Source organism: Microtus oregoni, unplaced genomic scaffold (assembly GCF_018167655.1).
Source record: "Microtus oregoni isolate MIOR12 unplaced genomic scaffold, Mior012 000025F_ref0000491, whole genome shotgun sequence".
Classification (NCBI taxonomy): Eukaryota; Metazoa; Chordata; class Mammalia; order Rodentia; family Cricetidae; genus Microtus; species Microtus oregoni.
In genome coordinates, this window is record NW_024543084.1 from 11,785,438 (window position 1) to 11,812,180 (window position 26,743).

The 26,743-nt window shown below is 51.4% G+C and overlaps 1 protein-coding gene across 3 annotated transcripts in view; it reads left to right on the forward strand.

Moving 5' to 3' along the window:
- Window positions 1-26,743, forward strand: part of Col5a1 (collagen type V alpha 1 chain) — a 150,757-nt gene that overhangs the window by 58,088 nt on the left and 65,926 nt on the right. For all 3 annotated transcript variants that reach the window (XM_041674302.1, XM_041674303.1, XM_041674304.1), the window contains exons 5-20: window positions 3,508-3,639; window positions 4,728-4,859; window positions 5,341-5,580; window positions 6,297-6,476; window positions 7,024-7,080; window positions 12,481-12,522; window positions 12,727-12,789; window positions 14,470-14,544; window positions 15,772-15,864; window positions 17,876-17,932; window positions 19,077-19,130; window positions 19,413-19,466; window positions 20,707-20,760; window positions 21,956-22,009; window positions 23,465-23,518; window positions 25,064-25,108. In XM_041674302.1, the coding sequence (XP_041530236.1) occupies window positions 3,508-3,639; window positions 4,728-4,859; window positions 5,341-5,580; window positions 6,297-6,476; window positions 7,024-7,080; window positions 12,481-12,522; window positions 12,727-12,789; window positions 14,470-14,544; window positions 15,772-15,864; window positions 17,876-17,932; window positions 19,077-19,130; window positions 19,413-19,466; window positions 20,707-20,760; window positions 21,956-22,009; window positions 23,465-23,518; window positions 25,064-25,108 (1,386 nt within the window). The remainder of the gene's footprint in view (window positions 1-3,507; window positions 3,640-4,727; window positions 4,860-5,340; window positions 5,581-6,296; window positions 6,477-7,023; window positions 7,081-12,480; window positions 12,523-12,726; window positions 12,790-14,469; window positions 14,545-15,771; window positions 15,865-17,875; window positions 17,933-19,076; window positions 19,131-19,412; window positions 19,467-20,706; window positions 20,761-21,955; window positions 22,010-23,464; window positions 23,519-25,063; window positions 25,109-26,743) is intronic.

Sequence of the window (26,743 nt, forward strand, 5' to 3'; positions counted from 1 at the left end):
ACCCTCCTCCATGATTTCTGGTGTACTCCTAGCTGTGGGTGACTTCTCTGTTTAGAGGCAATGCTTCATGGAATAGCACATAGGTCTGGCTTTAGGTGTCTGTCCTGAACTTAATCCTGGGCTGAGACCTGGAAGTGTAAGCCAAGTAAATCTGTTCCTCCCTAGTTTGTTTCTGTCTGAGTGCTTTATCAGAAATGGAAAGGAAGCCAGACTTCTGAGATCAGGGCCAGTGACCTCTCCTGAATACAACTCCTCACTTGTCCAGTGGGGAGTGACAGTCACGTGAGTGAATGGGCACTGTGCCTTAGGGCACTAGGCAGAACTTAGAAGGAAATTTCTGCCCCTTCTTTTCCATAGAGATCAGGGTTTGGGCTCCATCTGTCTACTGTAATGGTACCCAGGGGAAAGGACCTTGTAGGTTGCCCTGGAGGCTACCCTACCCAGCCATCCAGACTCAATCCTGTGTAAGGTACTTGAAATTCCTTGCTCATTACTTGGGGTTTTCAAACCCCAGTGGGACCGGGTATGTGGAACTCCGACTCCAGGGTTCAGGGAGGCTGGCCTTTGATGTATTCCGAGACTGTTATTTTGCTTCTGTCAGTGAGTACTCCCACTTTGTCCCAATTCTAGGCCAGCTTCCCCTCAGAAGAAGCTGGAGATGGTGACGGATCCTGTCCTAGATCAGAAGACATCCACACCCTCCTTCTCAGGAAGGAGGATCCTAGGAAGCCATCTGTGGGCCTATACTCAGTGACTTCTGGTGACACATTCGTGGTCTCTTGCCATGGTCATGTAGATAGGAGTGCCACATCTAGACCTGTCCCTGCAGCCTCCAGGTCCAGCCTAGGGTCCAGCTCAGAGAAAGGTTCATACTTCACCTATTGAAAAGCAGGGATGAAGGGCTTCCTGGATTGGGCAAGAAGGCCACATTTTCCCCAGACCACAGCAGAGCTGTGGGTGCAGGACCAGAGATAACCCCAAGATTCTGGCCAGAAATAGGGCACCAAAAGAAGCTCACAATGACTACATGGTTTGGGAGGATGTGATGTTATCAGAAAGCACAGGCCAGTCTGTGCTGATAGAATGTGGGCACCACTGTGTAGCTGTTCTGTGTCACAAGTGCATTTGCAGTATGAGACATGGTGGCCAGAACATAGGAGGTGTTGGTGGCTGTTGAACCAGCAGGTTAATGGATGGACGCATGACTGGGTACATGAATGAATGAATGAATGAATGAATAGGTAGACAGATGACATGGGTGGGTGGACAGACAGATGATATGCAAGAATGATAGATGGATCGATGGCATTAATAAATGGATGGGAGAAAGGATGGATGGCCATAAGAATGATGTGCATCAATGGGTGGAGGGCCCTTATGGCTGGCTGGATGATTGGAGGGGCAGATGAATCGCATGCATGCATGGATGGATGGGCAACATATATGGATGGATGGGTGAGTAAGGAGATCAGTGAGAAAGAGCTGGGCATGTCATCTTCTGTAATCACAAAAATGCGTCTACTATTTCCTTCCCTTCTTGAGTGCTCGCTGGTTACTGTCGAGTCCCTCTGAGCCCCTCCTCCTGGGCCTGTGGCTTTGCTCCTGAATCCTGTGGTCTGATCCTGGCCTCGTATGTCCAGAGTGTCTGATGGCTGCTACCTCCTGTTTGTTCTTGAGTCCCCTGTCCTAACTGAGTCCTCCGCTGGCCCTGCCCCCTTGACATTCTCTATCTTACTGTCCCTTTGGAGGACTCAGCACTGCAGGTCCGCTAGGGGTGCCGAGCTCAGCTGGAAAGGCAAAGATGCCATTGAGAATACATACCAGGCAGGTAGCATTTCTGCCTGGGGTGGAGAGAAAACCCAAAAGAAACCCAAGAGACTGTGCTGGTTTCCAAATTTCATCTAGGCCTTGTCTCTGCAGCCCACTACCGGAAAATTCCATAGGATATATTGCACACTTTATCCCAGTGTAGCGTAATGCATTCAACTATAGTGAATGGTGATAGCATCATGTGACAGGATGGGCTCCAGGCACAGAGAACTTGACCTGGCACAGCCCTAGGTCACCTCTGTTTATTGTACCATCTCCAGTGTGGCCTTCAAAATGCTAGAATGCTCTGATACCGTCTCTCCAGCTCTGAGCCCAGTAGGAGGAAGTCACTGGAACCTTGTGAGCCACCTTCACAGGCCTTGCCCCACCTGCTATTGGACACTGAACCTTACTTTCTTGGGCTACTGAATGGGGGCTGATAGACTGTGATGACCACAATGGGAGGCCATGAGCAGCTTCCTTACCTGTGCTCAGCGAATGGAAACACTCTCACTCCCGGTCACTGTCACCAATACGGTCTGATTGGCTGGGAGGGCTCAGGCCCTGCCTCAGGCTGGCTCTGGTTGTTATCAGGAGGGTATCTGTACATTGTGCTCTCGGTCTCTGCAGATTCTTTACTTCTTTGCTGTCTGCATATCTTAGTAAGAGAGAAGTGGGGTACCTGATTCTGTGATCAGCTGGAAATTCCAGCATTGGCTGTGTGGAGTCGTCGGGGCTGACTTGTACGTGGGGCATTCATCATTGTGTTCCACTTACTTGCCATCTTTGCATGAACACTTGGAGCTCTGGGGTTGTTGACAATACTGCTCTGAGAGTATATGGATATGCATTGGCCCAAGTGAGTCAGTCCCTCTTTATCTTTAGGGGCATACTGATTTGTGGAAATTTGTTCAAGTGTTTGTTCTGAGTTCCAGGGTTGGAACTGCTAGGTCATATTCTGCGTTTAACTCAATGAAAAAGCAAGCTTTGCATTGTAAAGAGATACCCCTCGGTGCTGGAGACTGCTAGAGACAGGGATATGCCCTCCTGAATCTAGAACAGATGCATTTATGCTTTCTAACTACATTTGCTGTGAGCACGAACTTGGCAAATGTGTAACAGGTATCTGGTGGATGGATGGATGGATGGATGGATGGGTGGATGGGTGGATGGATGGGGATGGAAAGGTGGATAAATGGATGTGTGGATGGGTGAATTAGGGAATGGATGAGTAGATAGTTAATGGAAGGGTAGATGAGTAGATAGGTTGGTGGATGTATGATGAGTGGATGGGTAGGTAGATGTATAGGTAGATAGATGGGTGAATAGGAGGTAAATGGATGGGTGAGCTGGATGGATGGATGAATGGATGGATAAAAGGGTAGTGAGTGGATGAGTGGGTAGGTGAATAGATGGGTGTTTAGATAATGGATGGATGGAAAGGTAGGTAAGTGCATAGGTGCCTGGGTAAATAGAAGGATGGGGATATGAATGGGTTAATCCTTAGGTCAGCCAACCTTGCTTAAGTAGCTCTGCAGAGCAGCATCTGCTGGGAGGAAGTGTGTCCCTGAAGGCATATCCTCTCAAGGTCTTTCCCAGGCTGCTGTCTGATCCAGGCTATCAGGCCGAGTCCCCTGGGTCCTTCAGGTCCCTATGAGTACCTGTGCTGCTGGCTCATGAGCCCTTGTCCTTTTGCAGGGTGACATCCAACAGCTGTTCTTCGTCTCTGACCACCGAGCTGCCTATGATTACTGTGAGCACTACAGCCCCGACTGTGACACCGCGGTCCCTGACACACCTCAGTCACAGGACCCTAACCCGGATGAATACGTGAGTCATCTCTGGCCGGATTCACCGTGGGAGCACAGGCAGGCCGGGATGGTACAGAGTTGCAGGGTTACAAAGGACTGTGGAAGCTGCAGGACCATAGGGGAAGCAGTGTGTGATGTTTGATCCACTTTACCATAGAGTAGTTACACCGACCTCGCCATGATGGAGTCTCTCAGGGAAGTCCCGTCAGCAGCTGTGGCCTTTAATCTTCCACACACGTCCATGAATGGATGCAGATAGGTGGTGCCCTTTACCCTCAGGTTGTGGCCTCAGTTTTTCTTTAGAGTGCAGCCCATTCCCTCATGGGTACCTGAAGCATGCTCAGTCCTGTGTACTGTGGTCAATAACCTGACTCCCAGAGTAGCTGCAACTTTGAAGGACAGCCATGTGTGTCCCCTTTGTCCTTCTCCCCATTTCTCGCTCTAGTTGATGGGTCCCTTTGCTCACCCCAGGCCCTCTGTTATTCATTTTACTTGGAGTTCTTCCTAGTCTTTCCCCTGCCTCTGGCCAGGCCTGTCTTCTGCTCCTCTGAGTTCTTTGTCTCTCCAGCTGTATTTCTCCTCACACCTGTCCTCTTTCACTGCTACTCAGATGAGGTAGGGGGTGTTCATGGGGCAGTAGGGTTCCCTGGCCTAGAGCCCAGCCCCACAGATCCTAGGTTGCTGGATGGATGCCCAAAGCCAGCCTCCCACCAGGTCCCTGATTAGTATTTGAGGACAAAAATGCCTGCTTCTGACTGTGAGTCCTATGAGTTGGGGTTGAAGGTCATGTTTGGTGCCTAATGGCTGTGACCAATGGAACTCACACTTTGCCCGGCTCTGATTCCTATGGGTCAGATGTAACCTCTTTGAGGGCTCTGCTTTTGCTGACCTCTCAGGAGCATGTGAGGTCGTCCATCTCCATGTTGGGCTTCTGGGTTTTGTTCAGCTTCTCAAGGAGTGACTGAGGGAAGAACCCTGTCTGTGGATCCTTGGTGCTGGGCAGTGCCTTGTGACATCTGATTCCCCATCTGAGCCAGGGCAAGGAGGTTGACAGGCTGCCCTGTAATATGTCCATTTCCTTCTTCCTATGGCCACCGTTGACTTCAGTACCCAGAAGGAGACGGTGAGACCTATTACTACGAGTACCCATATTATGAAGACCCTGAAGACCCCGGGAAGGAGCCTGCCCCTACGCAGAAGCCAGTGGAAGCTGCCAGAGAAACCACGGAGGTTCCTGAGGTCTGAGCTGGACAGGGGCTGGGTCGGGGAGGTTCCTGGCCCCTCCAGGCCATGGAGCAGGGGAAGGTAGAGAGCCAGAAGCCATGAACATGGTGGCACATACCCACAATCCTAGCTCTTGGGAAGCTGAGTTGGGACAGTCATGAGTTCTAGGCCAGCCTGGCCTACAGAGGGAAACATTCTCCCTCCCCACATATATGGACGCTTAAGCTGTGGTTGGACCTTTCCTGGTGTGTCCCTGGGTGGTCCTCCATCTACTCATGCCACTCCTGGTAGCTGGTGTTCACGCACTGGCTGCCTCCCTCCACATTGTCCCTGTGTTTCAGGGACCAAGGATCCTGAATCCAAGTCCATACGTCTTGGCTGAGTTCTGCATCCATGCACTGATATTCACGGTTACACTAAAGGGTTGCTAGGAAGGGTGCTTAGAAAATCCTGGATCCAGGTCCCCTGACTGCCTCTCTCTATTCTCTGCCCCCAGGAACAGACCCAGCCCCCACCAGAAGCCCCCACAGTGCCTGAGACCAGCGACATTGCCGGCAAGGAGGATGATCCAGGAATTGGGGACTATGAATACGTGCCCACTGATGACTACTACACTGTCTCCCCTTATGAAGACCTTGGCTATGGCGAGGGGGTAGAGAACCCTGACCAGCCCACCAACCCTGACTCAGGGGCCGAGATTCCCACCAGCACCACTGTTACCTCCAACACCTCCAATGTAATTGTCTTCCTTCCTTTATGTCTTGACCTAGGGGAGAGGCGGGGGAAGGGTCCAAGGCTGTGGCTCTGGGTCCCTGCTGAGCATCTACTTCCTTGGGTGGCCTTCATTGCTCAACCCCCCCGACCCCATACTCTGGCTCCCCATTCCTCTGTAGTGGGTTGAGTGTGTTTGGAAGCCATTGGCTTTTCTGAGTTTATTTCCGTTTTCCACTGCAAAATAGGTAGAATAGCTCTTGGGCTCTGAGTTCTCATTCTCAGGGTGGCACAGATAATACTGTAGATTTTGGCTCCAGGAGTACCATCCGTGAGCATCAGAGTAACCCTCATGGGGCACTGTGTTCTTCGTTGTTAGAAAGACCCTCGGTTTCCAGGGTGCAAGCTTTAATTGCCCACAGAGTGGATAGAGTACAGCCGTAATCACCATCTGAGTGCAGACCTCCCCAGCGGGGAGTGCCGCACTCAGAGACTGCCCTAACTTGTTATGGGATCTTGGGCAGTTTGGGGAACCATCCCCATGGTGGCTGGGAAGTGTGCAGAAGGTCTGCGGGTCTTCACAGAATCCCCATGGGCTTCAGCTCTAGATGGTCTGTTGTGGGCCACTGGTTGTTATGTGTCTGGCAGAAATTGCCGGACTCAGTGCCAGCCAGGTGAAGTCTGCGGTCACTTGGTCGGCCTCCCTGAGTGACTCTGCCCCTTCTGCCCCTTCATCTACAGCCAGCTCTGCCTCCAGGGGAAGGGAAGGATGACCTGGGTGGTGAGTTCACCGAGGAAACTATCAAGAACATAGAGGACAACTACTATGACCCATACTTCGACCCTGACTCTGACTCCAATGTCTCGCCCTCAGAGATAGGGCCAGGCATGCCGGCTAACCAGGACACCATCTACGAGGGGGTAAGAGACCCAGGCTCCTCTCTGCTCAGGGGCATCTGGGTGGCGGGAAAGGGGCAGCCCTTCCAGAAGTCTGAGGGTGGCAAGAGTGACCTAGGATAGCACGCGGCTTCATTCTTCTCTTTTAATTAACTAACTAACCAATTAACTAATTTGATATAGGATCTCATTATGTAGACTCGGCTGGCCTGAAATTCACTGTGTAGACCAGACTAATACTCATATAGATCCATCTGCCTTTGCCTCCCAAGTGCTGGGGTTAAAGGCATGTGCCACCATGCCTGACTGAGCTTCTCTCATTAAATTGGCCCCTCCGACTTCCATTAGCTGCGCCTCATTGCCTGATTGCGTCGGTATATGCGTGGCTAGGCGTGAGGATGAGCAGCCTGCTTCAGCTCATTAGCCTCCTCCTGGACATGAGGGGGAGGCACCTGGTGGCAGGGAGCACTCTGCTTTTGCACAACTTTTGTGTCATGTGGACTTTTTGTTTCCTTTCTCTCCCCCGTTCTTCTTCTCTGGAATCTCACATTCCACCCTGACCCCCACCCAGATTGGAGGACCTCGAGGTGAGAAAGGACAAAAGGGAGAGCCAGCCATTATTGAGCCGGTAAGGACACAGATGTGTGTGTGTGTGTGTGTGTGTGTGTGTGTGTGTGTGTGTCTTTGCTGTGGTGTCCTCTGCTAAGCTTGTGGTGGACCAGACTGTGGGTCCCTTCTCTGCCCATCAGGATACTCGAGAAGCCACCACCATGCATTCTACATCCCCTGTATCGCAGATGCTTGGGAGAATCTGTGTTGGGGGAGTATTCCAGAGCTCGGTCAAGGTGCTGGGCAGCATGTAGATCACAAGTGTCTGTACTTGGAGAGAAGGCGGAAGGTCAGAGCACCTCTGCGGAGATGTCCTTAGAAGAAGGGACACAGACCTCGAGAGGGAGGCTAGACCAAGGCTGGGTGGGGAACTCCTGTAAGTAGTAGGCAGGGGCATAGTTAGTTAAAGACTTCACCCCTCTGTGTCCCTAATGCCCCCATTTGAGTCCCTTTACTGCATGCAACCATTGAAACAGGAAAGATGGTCAAGGGAACGTCAGTGGTTCTGAGGTAGGATTCACCTCTGAGTAAAGCCCCATGTCATTAGGCAGGGGGATCCTGGGTAAGTTAGAACAAGAACCTGTAGAGAATGTGTGGTTGTGTACAGCCCGTGTCCCCTCCTCAATCAGAGAGTTTTGTGGGAGCCTGGCCTTGTCCTGCTGGGTGCTGTGGCCTGCTTGGGTCTCAGAGCTGCTGACATCAGGACTTTGACCTCAGGGAACAGAATGCTGTGTAATTGAGTGCACTGGGCTTGGTAGCCATGGGAGTGTGGGCTCAGAATTGGCTTTGCCTAGAGGAGCTGGCCACTGAAGTCATCTGTCCTAACATAGCCCGTGAGGAGGCTCTTGTCCTACATCCCAGCCATTGCAAGGCTGGGGAGCTATTAGTTCCACTACCAGGACTTGGCTCCCTGGAGCTGAGTTCATAACATGACCTTGGGGCTCCCTCAGAGAGAGAACCAGCCTCATAGGGTCGCCACCTTCACACACGGGGAGAGCCTTGCTTGGCAGTGCTTAGTAGGCCAGTAGACCAGAGCAAGCTCCCTGCCTTGGCCTCTTTCCTGGCCAAGGGAAGCCTTTGAAGAAAGCCTCTTGTTAATTCCAAGGGATCTTCCTGCTACTCATGCCCCTGGTTCCCCCCTGGCAGTGAGCCCGAGGACATATATCCTCTTTCTAGATCCCTCCCTGACCTCCCTGTGGATCGAAAGATGACAACCCTTATCTGAGGCTGTATGATCGGGCACTGAGGGAAAGAGGGCAGAGCATCAGGGTAGCCCAACTCAGGGGCCCCTTGCTCAACCCCATGGGAAAACTCAACCCAAGTTTATGCCCACAGGAGGCTAGTCCTGAAGAGGAGCATCTCAAGGGACCAAGGCAGACTAATCCCCAGGCACAAGTCTGAGGCTTGTTCTACTCTGTGCCAGAGGGAGGTTGCTGCACAGATCTCTGCTATGCTAGACCTCCATATGGCACTGCCTCAATGGGGCTTCACCTCAGGTGGACGTGGTCATCCATTGCAGCCCCTTGACGGGGTCCCTGATGCTTCACTAAAAGGAACATCTTTCCTGGGTAGGGCAGTGAGATCCCAGAGAAGGCAGGTACCCAAGGCTCTGCAGGCCTCAAGATTTGTTCCCAGCTTCAGAAATGGTTGAGTGGTACCTTAGAATAAGGCTTACTTAAGATTATTGTATGTGGAGTTGGTACCCCAGTTTTGAGAGTAGGAGAGGCATGGAGAGAGCTCCATTAGAGAGCTTCCCTGAAGGAGGCTGTGGGTGAGGGTGGGCCAGAGATAGCATTGAGAACGTAGAGGCGGTCCAATGGACACCCATCTCTAGACGATCCAGTTCCTCTTCTCTAGGAAGAGCCCAAGCCATCTGGAGGCAGTTACAGAAGCCTCCCCCACCCCCGCCTGTTGCTTGCTTCTTCCCAGCTTCCTCAGAGTGTCCACGGGGCCTTTGGCGAGTCCCCATGGAGAGATGGTGTAAACATTTGGAATTGTCAACCTGGAGCGTCGCCAGATGTCCTCAGAGTCTTAGCTATACATAAACAGATGGAAGCCTTGGGGACTGGCAGTGTAAACCCTGCCCCGTGTGGGGGCGGCTGCTATTCCCTCTCCCCCACACCTGTCCCACAGCATGGGTTTATAACTACTGAGCACAGCGCCAGTCAGTCCCCTGCATCCAGGAGGGGCATAGCTGGCCCTCCCTGCTCAGGTTTAGCTCCTCTCATTTATCAGCAAGACAAGGGGCTCCTTAAAAGGACAGATCTGACTTGGCAGAGACAAGGCAGACCCAGTAGTAGCCTTGGCACCAGCCTACAACGGGCTTGGGCCAGAAGTGCCGAGTTGATGCCTCTCACCTGGTGCCACCCACTCTACCTTCCTGGTTTATCATTGACCCTTTTTGGGCAGGGGAAACCATGTCTCAAGTAGCTCAGACTGGCCTTGAACTTCCTAACCAGTTGAGGATAACCTCAAACTCCTGATTCTCCTTCCTCCGTCTTCTTAGTCCTGGGGTTAGGAACCATACCCAGTTCCTCCAGTGCTGGAGTTCAAACCCAGGGCTACAAAGTATGCTAGGCAATCCCTTTACCAAAGGACCCCAGGCTCTGCCATTGCTTCTAGTTTGTTCTGCTTAGCAGGTGGATGGATCTCTATTAAGAATGGTTTGGGAGCTGGGAGTGAGTGACTGCATATACCTATGATACCAGCGACTGGGAGGTTGAGGCAGGAGGATCTGAGCTCTGGGCTAGCTTAGGCTACAGACCAAAGTCTTTACTCACTGAAAAGTAAACAATTGTCTTCAGTTTGGCCAAGTCTAAGATTTTTTTTTTTTGGTTTTTCGAGAAAGGGTTTCTCTGTGGCTTTGTAACCTGTCCTGGAACTAGCTCTGTAGACCAGGCTGGTCTTGAACTCACAGAGATCCGCCTGCCTCTGCCTCCCGAGTGCTGGGATTAAAGGCGTGCGCCACCATCGCCCAGCTAAGTCTAAGATTTTTTTATTTCTGATTTTTGTTTAACCATATGTATTTAAGGAAATAAAACAACATGGCCTTTTATCATCATCATCGTAATCATTTTTATTATTGTGTATGTAGGTACATTTTGGTACAGATATGTACAATGTATACCTGTGGGTGTGTGTACATACACGCAGAGGTCAAAGGTAGATGCCAATTGTTTCCTTCAGTTGCTGTCCACTTTATTTTTTTTAAGGTTTATTTTATTTTAAAAATATTTCTGAAGTGTCTGCCATGTATGTGCAGTTGCCCTCAGCACCCTGAAGAGGGTTTCCCTGGAGGTAGGAAGGTGGTGAGCTCAGCCATTGTCTAGACTGCTGGGACAGTGAACTCCAGGGTTCTGCCTGTCTCCAGTTACAGGTGCAAGCCTAGGTTTTATGTGGATCCCGGGATCCAGACTCAGATTCTCATGCTTGCACACTTTATTGACTCAGCCATCTCTCCAGGCCTCAAGATGGATGCTTTGACATACCCAGCATGTGTATACACCGTGAGGGGCTCTGTCTGCCACCCTATGTCCCAGCCTTTCTCTGTGTGAGCATGAGTCAGTGTGTGAGTGTGGCTTATTGGGGTTAGTGAGGGTAGCTGAGATTGTTTCTCATAGTACGCCAGTGAATAAGCCCTGTCAGTTACAGAGACCTTCTCCTGTAGTTCTGAGCCCCAGTGCGTTAGGAGATGTTGGGGGTGTGGGGTTCTGCTTAGGTTCAGCTTGCCTCGGAAGGCCACGGGACCAGGGCTGTTTCCCCTAGCCACATGCCTTCCTTTTTGTTCTGACCTGGGGTGATCCTGGACTGGCCTCCCGTGAGCTCCCACGATGCTGTCTCCGCTCCTCAGAACAACAGTGTGTGTGTCTGCAAAGACAGCTGCTGTCTCCTGGGCCCTTCTTGGACCAGTGGTTCCCTTAATCCCTTCTCCACTTCTGAGTCCTCCCAGCTGCCTGTCAGGGGAAACGGGAAGTGGGAAGATGAGCCGCTTGGATGAGTTCTCTGTGTACATCACACGCACAAATATTTCTCCTAGTGCATCTGTGTAAACATGGTGTATAGCTTCCCAGAGACCAGGAGACCTCATAGGCAGGGTGGCTAAGGCTTGTGTGTGTGGGTAGGGTACTTTGTTGCCCCTAGTCAGTTGGGCTTCACTCCCCCCTTCCCCCTTAGCCATGGTGACCAGCATTTCAGGCCTCACACCTCCACTTGAACAGGTCTTTTCGCTTGTCAGGGCAAAGCACACATTTGACAAGAGAGTCATGTGTTTTCAAAGACACATATTGGAGGCATGATGGTACCCATTATCTCAGCAGAATAGCCATTCTTATTTCCTTTGGCTGGGAGACTAGACAGGGACCTGGCTCAAGGCCAAGGCCTCAGCCACTCACTCCATTATTCTTGCAGTCTTGAGAACCAAGACGTACCTTTGGATGTCTTTCACATGGCTAGTCTGTATGGCATGCCAGTGTCATGACAGGGTCCTGCAACTACCCACCCAAAGCCTGTCCCAGACTCTGGGTACCAGCCTGCGGCCTCGTGTGCAGATCCCCACCCCTCAGCACAGATTCTCCTGAAGTGTGCAAGGGACTCAGAATGTTCTGGGTAGGCAGTGATTGGGAGACCAAGAGAAGTCTGGGTGGCATTTTCTGAAGGGGGTGCCCAGAATTGCAGGTCCCAGAGCAGAAAAGCCCTTCTTTTAAGAAGGGCCAATAGGGCCTTGTGGGGGACTAGTCTGTTTGGATGTTCACCTTCCTAGACCTGGATGGAGGGGGGAGGACCTTGGACTTCCCTCAGGGCAGGGAACCCTGACTGCTCTTAGGACTGAAGAGAGAGTGGGGGGAGGGGGAGGGAAATGGAAGGAGGGGAGGAGGTGGAAATTTTTAATAAATAAACAAACAAACAAATAAATAAATAAGGGCCAATAGGTACTGTGATGCCTTATCCCCTTTGGGGGTTGGACACAGTGAGGGCTAGTGACGGGATGGAAGATGGGAAAAGGGCGGTTGTGGGTCAGATGACTTCAGAAGGATGCTGGGAGGAGGAACTGGGTGTGTCCTGAGTACCCTCAGCCCATGTAGCTTCTTTTCTTCAGCCTTTGTCAGTCCACCTAGGTGCCTCGTCCTGGGGTCTATCCCACCTCTTGGGTAGCTGGATTTCAGGTGGATGACAGAGGACAGCAGTAGTATTCGGGGCTGTTTCTCTCATTCTGGCTTGTAGTGCTTTTGTCAACGCTGTGCTTGAGGAGAATGCAAAGATGGTAGGAGTGTGTTCCCCACCACAGGCCGCTGCCCCTGAGCCCTGTAGGGACTGACTGATCTCTTGATTGATTGACTGTTAGAAATCTAGACTGTTGTCCACCAGCTCAGTTGGGCTGGACCAGTGATCTCAGATGTCCTCCTTCTCTTCCTCTCTACAGGGCATGCTGATAGAGGGGCCCCCAGGCCCTGAAGGCCCTGCTGTGAGTGTCTGCATTTATTATTACCCTCTGACCTGTGGGAGGTACTGTGGGAGGAACTCCTGGGTAGGAAATTGGATGCTCTGCACCTTTGCAGATACCTATGTCTCCTTCCCTGACCCCACTCTGCTCTCATTTAGCCAGAAGGGAAGGCTTTGCCCTGAGGCCTTGTCTGAAACCCTGTCTTGACTTTATTTTTAATTCCAGGGTCTTCCGGGACCACCAGGAACTACGGGTCCTACTGGCCAAGTGGGTGACCCTGGAGAAAGGGTAAGAGGCGGATTCAGTTCCGAGACCATGTGCTCACTGGACTTGTCTGTGCATCCTTCCTCTTGCCGTATCTGGTCTCTTCCTCCTTCCTTCCTGCTCTGCCTCCTGCACTGTTTTCTGATGTGGAAATGACACTAAGGATGTCTACTCCTTCCTCACATGACCCCTCTCCCCAGGGCCATGCATTGTCACCCCCTCAGGTCTCTATGGAGTTGACTCTCACCTGGCTCTGTGCCAGGGGTGGAAGAACCAAGCTGGGCCCAGAGGCAGCCGGCATCAGCTTTGGTCGGCAGTCAGAGGCCCTTGGCAGTGGCCCTACATTAGTGAGACAAGCTTGTAGGGCCCTGTGAGACACAGGAGCAGCTACTGACCCGGAGCCTACATTAGTTCTCACGTTAGCCCCTCTTATTATAAATCAAGACACTGGCTGGGCAATTTGTTCTGGGTGGGATGTGAGCCCAGTCCTGGGCCGTGGACTCCTAACGACACTTGGTGGTGGGTTGGAGTACTGCAGCTTGTGGGTTTCTGAAACCCTTCCTTCCTCCTTCCTTCCTTCCTTCCTTCCTTCCTTCCTTCCTTCTCTCCTTCCCTCCCTCCTTTTTCCCCCTCCCTCCATTCCTCCCTCCCCCACCCCCTCCCTCCCTCCCTTGCTCCCTCCTTCCCCTCTCTCCTTCCCTCTCTCCCTTCCTCCCTCGCTCTTTCCCTTCCTCTCTTTCTTCTCTCCTTTTCTGCCTGCTCATCTAATAAATGTCATCGCTATAGTCAGACAGCCTAGTTGCAGACGAGGATGTATGTGTGTTAAGGACAGGCATTTGTCCCTGGAGCTGATTCTTGGCCCAGCACAGTAAGGCGTTTAAGCAGGAGGTAGAAAGGAAGATGATGGTGTGTTCTCATGGAAGGTGTCACGTAGCGTGTTCTGCTGGCTGTGGTCTCTTCAAGGCAGTGGCTGAGGATATCATGGTGGTTTAGGCAAGTATGGGTAAGTGTGAAAGTTAGGCACCTGTAGATACAGGGAAGACTGGGGATTGTAGGGGTGGGTGTCTCCGCAAGCTGGGTTCAGTTTGGGCCTCTGAGTTCACTTTGTAAGACAGCCTGAACTCTGACTCTGTCACAGCCTCTGTCCCTGTAAGCCAGAGCTTGAAGAATGTTCCCGAACACGTTAAAGTTGCTTGAGATGGCTTTGTGCTCCTGTGGGTGGTCCTTCCTTCTGTTCACACCGTACTCTGGGTCTGTCCAAACGAGCAAGTGCTCGCTCTATCCTGTCCTCCAGTCCCTGGTCACATGCAGAGCTAAGGACCGGAGCAAGGAGGGTTCCTCATTCATGGCCAGGGGAACTTAAGGGCGCAGTTCTTGGGCTCCAGTCTGTGTGGAGACAGTGGGGGCTCTCTGGAATGACGGGAGCTGGCCCCTGCCTTTCTCCAAGCCTGACACTCAGTCTTCAGCCTCTAGCCAGACACAGTCACCCACCTTTTCCCTCTGAATTCGTTATACCTAAGTCAGCTCCCTCACTCCCCGTCCCCACAGCCCCCTATTGTGTTATTTCTTTCTCTGGGTTTCTAGAACGTTTCCCGTTATGGAGTCTTTGTCTTGCCTAGCCTGTTTTCTGAATTCTCATTCTGAGTGCTGCTGCTCAGTTCTGTCCTTCCGTCTCTCTGACCAGTTTTCTTTCTGCTCTTGTAGGGTCCCCCTGGGCGCCCAGGTCTTCCTGGTGCTGATGGCTTGCCTGGTCCTCCAGGAACAATGCTCATGCTGCCGGTAAGTGTCTCTAATTGACTGAGGAGGTTGCAGTGGGTAGGTCCTGGAGGGATGTGTGTGCACGGATATGTGGTAGCCCAGGAATGGGTTTTGTGGGTGTGGTTCATTGGAAGCTACTTCTGTACCGTCTTCTGTAACTGTGGTGGTTTATTCTAGAACCGTCTAGGTGAGACTTCCTATTGGAGTTGCAATTTAATCCTAAGTAATAAGAATGAAGCCCAGGCTTATATTCTGTGTCTGTGATAAGTGGAGAATGGTCCCTCAGGTCAATCATTCATAGATGAAAGACTTGGAGCTCAGAGAGTAGCTGGAAGCCAACCTGGCCTCAGGATCCAAACCAAGAAGTTTTCTAGATATCTGTGTCCTTGTAGCCAGCACGCAACCACTGCTGCTGGCATTGGGGTCTCTGCAGTTATAGGAGACTATGAAGAAAGGGGTACATGCCCTGGACTCTTGTCTCTCCTCCAGAGAATAGCTGGGACGGTTGCAGAAGTGCCCTCAGGAGCGAGGGTTCTAGGTAGGCCAGGCCTAACAAACCTGGGGAAGTGAGGAGTTAGAGGGAGGCATAGGCGGGGCTGGGCCAGCCCCTCAGCCACCTTGTTCTTGACTGTTTTCCTTAGCCCCTGTCTCCTTCACTGTGCCTGAGCCCTGTGTCCTCAGGGCTGGATTCAGCCCTGTGCCTTCATCACTGTGTTCCCAGGTCTGTGCCCTCAGCACTGTTCTCAGCTCTGCTCTTTAAGCACAGTGCTCCGGGGCCAGCTGGTGTGATGGGGACGGAAAGTTGGCAGGTTCCCCTCTCAGGGACAGATGTTGAAGAAAGTGGCATTTGGTGCTCCTGGTCTCTTTCTAAGGTCTCAGAACAAGAGCACCAGCTGCATTGTATGCCCCAGGCGCATGTCACACTAAGGGAGACCCAGCCCACGGTGTCCCTTGCAGGTCCTTTGGACCTAGCCCTATTTCTTTGACCCCTGGTTATGTTTTGCAGTGGTGAGGGTCTGTGGCTCTCAGGGTGCAAAGCAATGAAGGCCCAAAGTCCTTTGTGAGCACAGGGCCGGGTTTCAGGTGTCCACGCTACAGGAAGAGCTGTGATTGCTGTGGAACACAGGTGGATGCAGGTTCTGGGATTGGAAGTCTCTGCTTACATAAGGACCATGAGACCCACCTCATGCTAGGGTCAGAGTGGGTGCCATGTTTCTTCCCTAGTGACCCTTCACCTTTGTCTTGCAGTTCCGGTTTGGAGGTGGTGGCGATGCTGGCTCTAAGGGCCCCATGGTCTCTGCCCAGGAGTCCCAGGCCCAGGCTATCCTCCAGCAAGCCAGGGTGAGTAGTGTGAATGCCTGGGGTTCACAGCCTGGCCCCGGTGGCTGCAGAGATCAAACGATTGTCTCACAGTTTGCCTGGTCAGAAGCATAGGGAAGGTTGGGTCCTCCACATACAGCTGGAGAATGTGGGGAGCTTAAGGAGAGTTTTCAGGGGTGCTCTGTCCACAATGAGGGGTGAGAGGCCTCTGGATCTCTGCAGCCTGTCTGATCCAGTGAATGCAAACACTCACCTCTGTTGCCAGGCCTTGCACTTGGGGCTAGCCATGGGGAAAGGAACTCTCAGGGCTCTGGGTGGGGATGCTGGATGGTTGACTCAGTTTCCCTGGGCTGGGGTTCTTATTGAGTGCAAGGACACACCCTAGGAGAGAGCTTATAGACCCAAGGTGCCTCACTCTGGACCCAGAATCTTTCATGGACCCACAAGGCTCTTGCATTGGGTCCAGGGTCTCTCACACTGAGCCCAGAGTCACAGATCTGGGTCCAGGGTCCCCTCCTTCCTGAGTAAGCCCATCAGGAATGGCATCATTAGAGAACGTGGCTCCAGATTCCTGATGGCCAGTAACTGGCCTGATGCTGCCACTAGCCAGTGGGGTGGGCAGGTGGGTGATCCTCTGGTGAAGTGTGGATGAAGCCAACATAGAACTCCGGAACTATTGACACTACTCTGCAGTGCAGAACAGACGTTAATGGCAGAGTACACTGGGGTAGCTGAAGGACGGTTTCAGTATCATGTAGTTGCCATGGAAGAGGCCAGCCAGTGATAAACCCAAATCGGATATGGCTCTTCTGGGATTAGGTTTGTTGACATGGGCCTGCCTGGCCTCTTTATCAGTGCATTTTATCAAAGTCAACTGAGAGAAAGAGAGAGAGAGAGAGAGAGAGCTTGTAAGACTTTTTTTTTTTTTAAAGATGTATTTACTTTTATTTTCTGTGTGTGCTTGGTGCCCACAGAGGCCAGAAGAGAGCATCAGATCCTCTGGAACTGGAGTTACAGATGGTTGTGAACCATGTGGGTGATGGAAATTGAACTTGGGTCCTTTGGAAGAAGTGTTCTTAACCCCTGGGCCATCTCTCCAGCTCTGATATTTTTGGAATGCTTTTAATACTGTATATTTTTATTTGTAAATTTAATATTATTTAATATTACATTTTTTATTGTGTATATATGGGTATATTTGTTACTTGTGTGTTCATGTGTGTGGAGGCCTGAGGTGAATGTCATGTATTTTTCTCTATCGGTTTCTATTTTATTTTGAGATAAGGTCTCTCACTGAACCTGGTACTCATTGATTTGCTTAAGCTGGCTAGCTCCAGGAATCCAGCTGTTTTTGCCTTCCAGCACAGGGGATAGAGAGAGACAGGTGCTGGAACATCTGGCCTTTTACATGTATGCTGGGAATCCTAACTCAGATTCTCATGTTTGCATGGCAAGCATTTTACCATCTCCCTAACCCTCAGAGAGCTTTAAAATGCAAAATAACCTTCCAAACTTAAGATGGCACTGTGGTGGAGGTTGCAATCCCACAACGGAGAGGAAGACAAGTTGAGCCTGTGTGGCCACTGGCAGGAGCCACACCAAGTTGGGATTCAGTGTGTGAGAAAGAGCCCAGGGTCCCCAGGCTCTGCCATGCGCCACACACACCTCTGTCATTGCTGGAGAGTACCTAGTGCCTCTCAGGAAATGAAACAGGGAAAATACACACCTCTGCTCAGCCCAGGAAGGGAGACTACATTTCAGATTTGGTATGGAGGGAGGAGGTTCCACAAGCAGGGTCTCTCCAGCAGTGCTGGAAGAGAGGAAGACGTTGGGGACCCTGCCCACAGTAGGGCAGTGGGTAGCACTGATTTCTCCCTCTGTGCCCTGCTTCTCTGTGGATGCAGAGAGCCCAGAATTGAGTGGGTGAGACCTCTTGTGAACCTCCAGTCCTAGGCCCCTTTTCCTCCTGGCCAGAAAGCCAGGACAGGTCCACCCATAGCCTTTTCCTGATCTTCTCCCCTTTCCTTTTCAGTTGGCACTGAGGGGACCAGCTGGTCCAATGGGTCTCACCGGGAGACCCGGCCCCATGGTGAGTGATTGGCAGGTCTGGGATCAGTGGGTGGGGAACACTGGATGGCCCTCTGCTCAGGACCTTGTTCCCAGTTGGGAGCCAGTTCAGACAGGTTTCAGGAACTGTTTCATCCGATTGTGGGAGCATGTTTGTGTGTGTGCGAGGGGGATGGCTGTGTTTAAGGTCACTTGAAGTTTTGGGGGAATTCCTGGGAAATAGTCTTCAGAGTAAGCATGATGGGAGAATGGGGGTACTCTCTCCTCACCTCTGCATCTGAGCTCCAAGCTCTCTCTCTAAAGCACACATTCTAGGCTACTCTCACTTCTCTCTTATCACGGGGGTGGGGGAGGGGGCTGCTATGCTAAAGGCCTGGAGATGTCCTCAGAGGCTGAGCCCGTATTGCTATGCTGCTGCACCTTTGGTTCATGAGGAATCAGCTTTTCTGTCTTTCTGGAGTCTTCTTCCTTACAGTTCTGTTCCAGGGTCAAAGGTGACCCCAATGCAGGGAAACCACAAGGTTTACAGTCTTCCCTTGCCTGGTCTAGATGGTTAACTCTCCTCTGGGGCCTAACAGTACAGCATGGATGTCATATATCCAGGGACACTCAGCTGTCATTCAAGTGTCAAAGACAAGCTCTGGGGACCGGGAGTAGGACCTTACAAGGACACAGCTACCTCCCCGCCCTCCAGAGCCAAGGACGGAACCCAGAGTCTTGCACTTGCTGGGCAAGCACTCTACCACTGAGCTAAATGCCCAATTCCAAGGACACAGAATTCTTGTACCATTGGGCCCCTAATGACTTTGTCATATGCTGCCTCCCATCCCCAGGCCTGGGTTCAGTACCCAGGAGGTGAGGCCAGTCTCCCAGGAACTCTTGAGCTGGAACATAGGCTATGTAGTGTGTTCCAAGCTAGGGGCTGTAACAAACCATAGGCCAAGTTGTTCTCCCTGGATTTCATGGACTCTGTGAGCTCCATCCCCAGGGGCTCCATGAAGAACGAGGAAGAGACCCCAGCAGCTACAGGTCCCCCCCGCCTCCCAGAAGTCATGCTCTTTGCTTTGTCGCAGTAGGCTGGCCAGCCTCGTGATCCACCCCGTGCAGCCTTGCTGTGTCCTGTGTCACTTGTCTGAGTACACACTAATCTTATACTGTCTCCTTAGGGTCCTCCTGGGAGCGGAGGCTTGAAGGGTGAGCCAGGAGACATGGGACCTCAGGTATGTGTAAACCTACCCCTGTTTTGCTTTCAGGATGGTGGCTCCTGGTTTCTCGTGGTGGCCCAGTTCTTCAACCAAATCAGGAAGAATTGTCCTTTGATACCTTAGAACAGGCTCTCTGTGCCCCCACTTAATGTTGGATCTCTGTCTTGGGCCTGGGATGCCCACATGTGGGCAACTGGAACAGGAAGCCTTAGGCTAGGTTGACAAGCATGGGGATGAACGTTCTTCTTCCTCTGAAGAGGGCCATACCCTGATGCTTTGTCCTCTGATTTCTGGCAGGGTCCGCGAGGTGTGCAAGGTCCACCTGGCCCAACGGGGAAGCCCGGAAGACGGGTAAGTGCTAGGTGCTACAAACATGTGGTATGGCGGCGGCATCCATGCCCAGACCTGAGGTAGATTGTCCCCTTCAGGGACTCATTGTCCCATGTCTACCTCCGAGGCTGTGTCTGAGCTTCTGCTTAGGAACAAATGCTGTCCTACCAGACAGGTCACAGCAGTTGGATCCACATCATTGATGGTTGATAGTGGGCCTTGTCTTTGGGGCCACCTCGTGCCTCCTCTCTAGAAGTGACTGTTTTCAGTTCCTGCCTTCCTTAAGTCCTCTAGCCTTTTGGGGTTTCCTGTTGATAAAGGTGTTCTCCTGGATGGATCCAGCTGGTTTCCTCAGGAGTACAGCTGCTACAAGATGCCACACTATTAAAAAGTGATGACCACACTCCAGGAAGACTAGTAGAAAAGTCTGAATTAGCCCATCCTGTTGCTACAAACAGACCTTATCAGGTGTTGCATATGGAGACCAAAGCCACCACTGTCCACACGGCCTCCATGCCTGACCATGCCTCCCCTAACCCATGACCAGTTACCTACAGGAGACAGGAAAGAAGATGCTGGTGTGTCTCACAAGTGAGCAGGGGCTTGGCAGGGAATCCCTGTTCCCTTGTGCCTCTCCTGTGGTGACTATAGCTTATATAGCAGACACTGAAGGTCCCCACTTGGCCTTCAGTCCCATGGCAATCAACTGGGAACCCTGGGCTTGCTCTTGAATATTTTCCATGACTACGAAGCAGGTGTGAGAGTAGACAAGATGGGTGACCAGGGCAGACCCTGCCTATAGGTCGCTGTGTTGTCTGAGTGGGACACACACCCTCTGAATCTCTCTCGTACTCAGATGGACCTAGAGAGGCCTTTATTGTTCCCATGAATCTTTGGTCTTTAATATTTTTCCCAGTGGTAGCAAAGAGCTTGTCTTTGGAGCCATAAAATCGAGCTTTCTGTACTGGTTTTCCCAAATCCCATCATCCTTCCCAAGCCTAGAAGGACAGGTGGTACCAGGCTCCTGGGCAAATCGTAGTGAGACAAACATTATAGTCTTACTTGTTGGTCAGTGGTGTGGCATGGCCTTGGCCTGTTGGATCTGGGTCCCCTGTCCAGTCTGATGACACTGAACAATCTCCCTTGGCCAGAGTACTTTCCATGATCTCCACCCTCAGCTTGGCTTGCTGGGAAGCTGCTCCCAGAGGATATGGCGGGCTGCCTTTTCTTCCATACGGACTGCTTTTCTTCTCTGTTCCAGGGCCGTGCTGGGAGTGATGGAGCCAGAGGCATGCCTGGACAAACAGGCCCCAAGGTAGGCTGTCACCCATACCTCCTTATGTCAGGGGACCACATTCACCATCATCCCTGATGTCATGTTGATGACATAACCATCATGTGTGACGAGTGTGACTATAGGGTGTGCTGACTCTCTTGGATGAGTCCCTTTGGTGTGTTTCGGGGGAGAGATTGACAGTTGAATTGCGTAGGTGAGCATCAATCTCTTTAAAAGGGCAGGTTCCCTCTTCTTATGGGCACTGAGTGAGGTGGGGTGACTTCAGTTGTGAGAACCCCTTGGGAGTGTGCAGATAAACAGGCCACATTCTTGGGGGCATGAGTGGCCAGATGATCCCAAGTCTATGGGACATGAATCTTCCTATACTGCCCTGGGAAGTCAGGACCTGGACCTTGTGGGGTTGAGTAGACACACCTGCAGAACAGGGGCTCCTGTGTACGCATAGGACTTGTCTAGATGCATGACAACTGTTTTTTCCCCCTGATGCTGTGGATCCTGGGTTCATCCTTCTTCCCATGACCCTGTATGAATGCTCTCCTCCATGAACTGTCCCTGCTCAGCACATCTGTGCTGGATTCCCTGGTTCCAAAGTCCTGAATGCTTCCTGTGAACCCTGAGTTAATGGACACTGAAGGCCGTGAATGACAGACAGAGGGAAATATTCCTGTTCTGTCAAGTAGTTTTTGATCTTTTACTGCAAAGTCATGAAAAGCCTCAAATACTCCACTCTTGATTTCATCCTACCTGGCTTATACACCCACAAGATGGGATGCTGATACTGGGCTCTATGAGGCTGGGAGACAGGAGCCAGAGTCCCTGCAGGTGACGATGCTGGGGCCTTCACCAGTGAGTGTGAGCTGCTGTGTGTGACGGCCCTCAGGACACAAGGCTGCCACCATCAGGACAGATGAGACCACCCCTGCAGGGGGACCTCAGAGCAAATGAACACATGCTGACTTTGCAGCGGCCACGGATAAAACTGCATGTCTGCATTCCCAAGGATGCCCTGGCTTTGGCATGGGGACTGGCATGGGTGCAACAGTGCTCCTCCCTTCCCAGTCTCTGCCTTGCTGGGAGAGAGGAGGTGGCATATTCAGGCTCTCCAGTGGCCTGAGACAGGAGCACTGTGCAGGGGCCATGAGAGAACCCTGGGTCCAGGGCGCTGAGTTGAGGGTTTGTATAGGTGTTTGATGGAGTTTTCTTGTCCTTGCAGGGTGACCGTGGCTTTGATGGCTTGGCTGGATTGCCAGGAGAGAAGGGCCACAGGGTGAGTATTTGCTGTGGGATTCGGGAAAGTCTCAGGTTCCTTAAATGGGGTCAGGTTCCCCCATTTCACAGTGTCCCTGTGTAAAGCGCTGTAACTGTTCACAGAACTGACCCCCAGAATGAAGTCTCTGTTGATGGAGATCTAGACCACAGAAGTTGATTTCCTACTGTAGCTCATGAAACAAGCCCAGCAGGTGTCTCATCCCCAGGGCATCATAGGGTACAGGGAAATGAGGGAATATGCCCATTAGAACTAGCTTTAAAACCTTCTAGAACCCAGTTCCTACCTAAGGGAGGCTTCACATGCATGGGAAACCATATTACATGCAAGCTGCAGAGTCAGGACGTAAGGCTGTGGCTCTGGATGGTGGGGCTAAGGGGGCCTTGAATTGGCCACCTTGGTGCCTGCTCGCCTTTCTCACCCCAGCTGGAATGAATCCTCTCTGACCTGCTTTGCCCTGAAGTGGGTTTGTCAGCCAATTTTAGCATTGTTTGGGACATCCAGGCACACGTATATGTATTACACACATGTACACAGATACCTTCATGGGCATATACAATATACAAAAGTACAGGTACACATACTCATCCACACACATATGCATATGCACACATTCTTAGCCACACACATGCATACCATACATGTATACATATATTCACAGGCCCACACATGTGTACACACATACAAGCATGGAGACATCTATGTAAGTGTAATCATATAGGATTTAGATATATATGCACACATTCATAAGCACATATGCTATAGGTACAAACAGACACAGGCATATAGACATCCATGTACATATACATGTATATACACAGGAGCACACATGTATGTAAACAAGTACACATGGGACAGACATTCATACTTACCCAGGCACACCCACACATACAGGCAGACATGGGTATACATACATATACAGTACATGCATGCGCATATACTGTGTACACGGGGATGCAACAATACAATCATGCTTATACACGGGCAAACTCACAGCCACCAGTGGCAGTCTTTGGATAGGAGGTGTGTGTGTGCAATACTTTTGACCTACTGATGAGAGCACACATTGAGCACCTGCTACAGGCGAGGCTTGGAACTGCAGGTTTTCATGAGGTAAATTAGCCCTGACCTTCAGGGATTCTTGGTCCTGGGTGGTACCTTTCTGCGGTATCTTCCCTCACCCCAAGTGCACCATGTGTCTGTGTCTCCTGCTACACCTGCTAGGTGTTCAGTCGGATGATTCTGCTGCCATCAAACTGTCCAGATGGGACTTAGGTGCAAGGTTCTGTGAATAACCCCATAGACTGAACACTCAGCGTATATCCTCCTCCCAGGGGAGCTAGCCTGCTCCCTGTGGTGTTCAGGGTTAGATTTAAGAGACAGAGAAAGGGGCTTGGAATAGTTGTTGACAACCTGCTCTGCAGTGGTTAACATTGACCCTGGTTGACTTACTAGGGTGACCCTGGTCCTTCCGGCCCACCTGGACTTCCAGGAGAAGATGGAGAAAGGGTACGTATCTCAGCATCCCTTTCCCTGGAAAACTGTGAGTATGGGCCCGACAGGGTTAATGGGGGTGCTGGGGAAAGGAGGCATGCATGTTGGCCCAGGCAGGTGGCTGTGTGCTTCTGAGACTGAAGCAAGGCATAAGCACTCATTTTACCTTATCCTTCTTGCCCGTGAGGGTCAAACTGTCATGGGTTTCAGAAGCGGAGCTTCTAACTATAGGAGGCAGGTGTCCCGGATCCTATGGAGGGGAGATGCCAGGGGCTTAATGAGCTCGGCCTCTCTGCTGATCTCATCTAAATGAGGTGTCAGGTGGAGAAGCAAGGGCTAGAGGAGGAGAGCAGGGGGTGGAGGAAAGAGGAAAGTCATTATCTCTGGCCCCAGAGGGAGGGAAGGGCGAAACAACCAAATATAGGAACAGAGGGAGGGAAGGGCTGGCGGCGGGCTCCTTAGCCTGGGCTCTGTATCCAGAGGCCTCCTCAGGTCTGTCCCGAGTATCTTCGAGGGGCTTGAAGATTAAGCTCATACTCGGGCCAGAGCACAGATGTGCATGACCAAGAATGAGTGATGAGATGTATGGGCTCCTCATGCTATCGTTGGGAGGTTCAAGAAGCCCAGGAAAGTGGGAGAGAAGCTGTACCCTCTCCAGTTTCGGACTTTGCTAGGGAGTTTCCCCTTTCTCGGCTTTGGCCTAATCAGCTGTAAGGTGAGGAAGGAGAGGGGTACTATTGTTTGCCCCACCCCTTGATTTAGAAAATGTGGGTGTGGGTTCACGTATGTGCATTTGTGTGCCCAGCTATCTGTGTTTCATGTACAGATTGCACTGTGTTTTGTATGCCTTTGTGTACATATGTGTGCACACAGGGTGTGCACATACATGTACACTGCCGTGGATGCAAAAGTCTACTCCCAGATGCATGCATATATGTGTGTATGTGATGCGTCAGTGAGCAGATGTATTCAATGTAGACACACATAAGCTTGTGTGCAGGCAGGCTGTACAGGAGCACGTATGTCTCTGTGTGTGAGGAAGGCAGGAGAGATGAGTTGTGTGATAGGGAGATGTGCCCTGGCTAGCATCCCTGGGTGTGACCCGATGGAAGCAGGACAACCATCCCATCTGGCGTTAGGAGGAAAAGGCTCTTCTGAGTTTTCTGTGGCTGCTTTGGACTTTGAGAGACTCCGAGCTCAGAACAGTCTGTCCAGGGCTCCTCTGTCCCTCCTCTGATGTCCCTGTTTCTCAGTTTCTGTTACTCATGAGGGTGACTAAGGCCTTGAACTCCATAAGTGCTCTGACTAGCTGCTTTTGCTGCGGCTGTGAATGTAGCTGGCAAGCAGGGCCTGCTTCCAAGCTTCACGGTTTCCCTGCAGCAGCTGCACCCTTGTAGCTCCAGAATGAGGACAGGGGCCTCTCCTATGGGAACAGCACTAGCAAATTAGCATATGTCCGAGCAGAGCGGACGGAATCCTGCTGTACGGTGCTAGGAGGTGGCCTCTGGGTATCCAGACCTCAAAGTTTGACCTTAATCATCCTCTCTCTCTCCTCCATAGGGTGACGATGGAGAAGTTGGACCCAGGGGGCTGCCTGGGGAGCCTGTAAGTCGCTGATGGGGGAGGACTCTGGGCCTCAGTTACACAGTTGGGAATTGATGGGTGTGTAGATTAGAGAGCTTGGTTGGAAGAAGGGGACAAGTGACATTTGCCCAGGATAGAAAAGAAGAAGGACACTAGCTTGGGTAACTCTGGGGAATGTATACTGACCCTTTCTCCGGGAGGAAGCTCTAGAAAATGCCCAGGGGCATCGTAGTTCCAGGGAAATTATGTCCCACGTGCAACATGGAGGACATTCAGAGGGACTACGGTGGGCACCCAAGTGTGTCAGAGTAGACAGGAAGACACGATATGGTGTGTGTTCCTCATGAATCATAGCAGGCACCTAAGTAACATGATAGGCCTCTAGGACATTGTGCTGGTGTCCAGGGTGCCATGGCAGGTGTCCAATTAGTAGCCATAGTGGGTACTGGGACAGTCAAGGGGACTGAATAGGCCCAAGCTTGCTCCAGGCCTGGCAACTGCACCCTCCAGGGTGCTGCCCGGTCCACTGCAAGAAAAGCTGCCTTCAGCCAGCCAATTTGTATTTAGGCTTAAAGCAGATTTTCACAAGGGTAAAAGGACATTAATTATCTTTCATTTACTGACGCTCAGAAACCTACCTTCGTTATCCAAGTCAGGCGGCCATTCGCATCTGGTGAAGCTAATTGATGAGCTATGCCGCAAACACCGCACAGGGCAGAGTGCAAGGTCGGCACGCTCAGGTTCATTTGGGATGAAATTATACCCTAGATGTCTGATTAGCCACTGAGGAGGCTCCATCAGCGCCGCTCTCCTTAACACACATCTAAGCGGTGCCTTCTGGGTTATTAGTGTCTCAAAAATATTTATGACTAAGCATGAAAGTAATGAAGGAAGCGTTTAGGACAGTGAACGTGAGGAAAAGGTGTCATGAGGTTTTTTTTTTTTTCCCATCTAAAAAGGTTCTGTCAAAATCAGGGCACTTGAGATCCGAGGCTGTGGGGAAGCCTGTAATCCCTAAGGCGGGGCGTTCCCTTGCAGCCCTGTATCCACCCCAGACATCAGCATCCACGGCACCTCACACCAGGCCCTTTGTGGAGGCTGGAGGCATTGCACACAACCTGTAACATGAGGGCTGGCTTGTTAGGGTTTCTGTCCTGCCCAGTACCCCACAGCTGGCAATCCCCAAAGAAAATCACACAGAGAGTCTACATTAGGTTATAAATTGATTGGCCCATTAGCTCATGCTACTTATTAGCTCTTGTAGCTTATATTAACCCATTGTTCTTATCTATGTTAGCCACATGACTCAGTACCTTTTTTAGCAGGGCAGATCACTTCCTGTGTCTTTGGTGGTCTGGGCAGGAATGGAAGGAATGGGCTTCCTCCTTCCTAGCATTCTCCTGTTCTCATCACCCCGCTTCTACTTCCAATCTGGCTGACCCACCTATACTTCCTGCTTGGCCAGTCAGCGTTTATTTAAAACATGATTGACAGAATACAGACAATTCTCCTGCACCAACAACCCTTCCATGTCCAGGGGAGGAGAGAACAGCTTGGTCTTTCCTAAGTAGCTGTCCCCAACAAGACCCTGAAGTTCCTTGTAGGACTTTTGTCTTCTGACCCTGTTCTCTGATCCCTGAGCTCCGATAGCCCAGA